The 721-nt window shown below is 47.7% G+C and overlaps 1 protein-coding gene across 1 annotated transcript in view; it reads left to right on the forward strand.

The window, feature by feature from the left end:
• LOC119588376 (low-density lipoprotein receptor-related protein-like) overlaps nt 1-665 on the forward strand; it is a gene marked incomplete in the record, with an annotated part of 2,151 nt that extends 1,486 nt beyond the window's left edge. Inside the window, 1 exon segment of the mRNA XM_037937058.1 lies at nt 1-665. Coding sequence (XP_037792986.1) covers nt 1-403 — 403 coding nt within the window.
• Between the last annotated feature and the right edge of the window lie 56 nt (nt 666-721).

Raw genomic sequence — 721 nt, forward strand, 5'->3', positions numbered from 1 at the left:
GGACAATGACGATTGCGACGACACCCCGAAGAAGTGCAGCGACAAGAACGGCGTGTGCATCAGCCGCAGGCAGTCCTGCGCTGGCAACACGGAGGACTCCGACTGCAAAGGCAGCGACCAGACTTGCTGCATGAAGCACCAGTGCAGCAACACCCCGAGGGAGTGTGAGAGAAACAACGGCATCTGCATCAACAGAATGGACAACTGCGCTGGCAAGACGCAGAATAATCTCTGCGAAAACGAGCACTGCACTTGCTGCAAGAAGGACGAGTGCAGCAAAACGACATCGAAGTGCTCCAGCAAGAGAGGCAAATGCATCAACATCATGGACTACTGTGACGGGAAGACGGACAGCGATCTCTGCGACAGCAAGAACTGCACGTGCTGCTACTCTTCCAAATGAGTCAGATCCTTCCGTCCTCCTCTATTCCTCTTCCTTTCTCCTTTGTCAACACTCACGATTCTGCTTGTCATTTCACTGAATGTCACTGGAGCGAAAGGGTCCTTGCAGTGATCAGTATTGTGTTTGTTGCAATCAACATGTGCATAAACATGTAACAAAAATTACTATGAATATATTGCCTGCCAGTGTAATGTATTGCAGAACCTTTCTTTCTATTAAATATGTTGTCTCTTTTTTTCCAATTAAAGAATGTTATAGCAATTCCAGCGGTTTTAGAGCCCCAGTCTTCCTAGATTGACCTAAACAGCACACACAAAC

Source organism: Penaeus monodon, chromosome 23 (genome assembly GCF_015228065.2).
Source record: "Penaeus monodon isolate SGIC_2016 chromosome 23, NSTDA_Pmon_1, whole genome shotgun sequence".
Taxonomy (NCBI): domain Eukaryota; kingdom Metazoa; phylum Arthropoda; class Malacostraca; order Decapoda; family Penaeidae; genus Penaeus; species Penaeus monodon.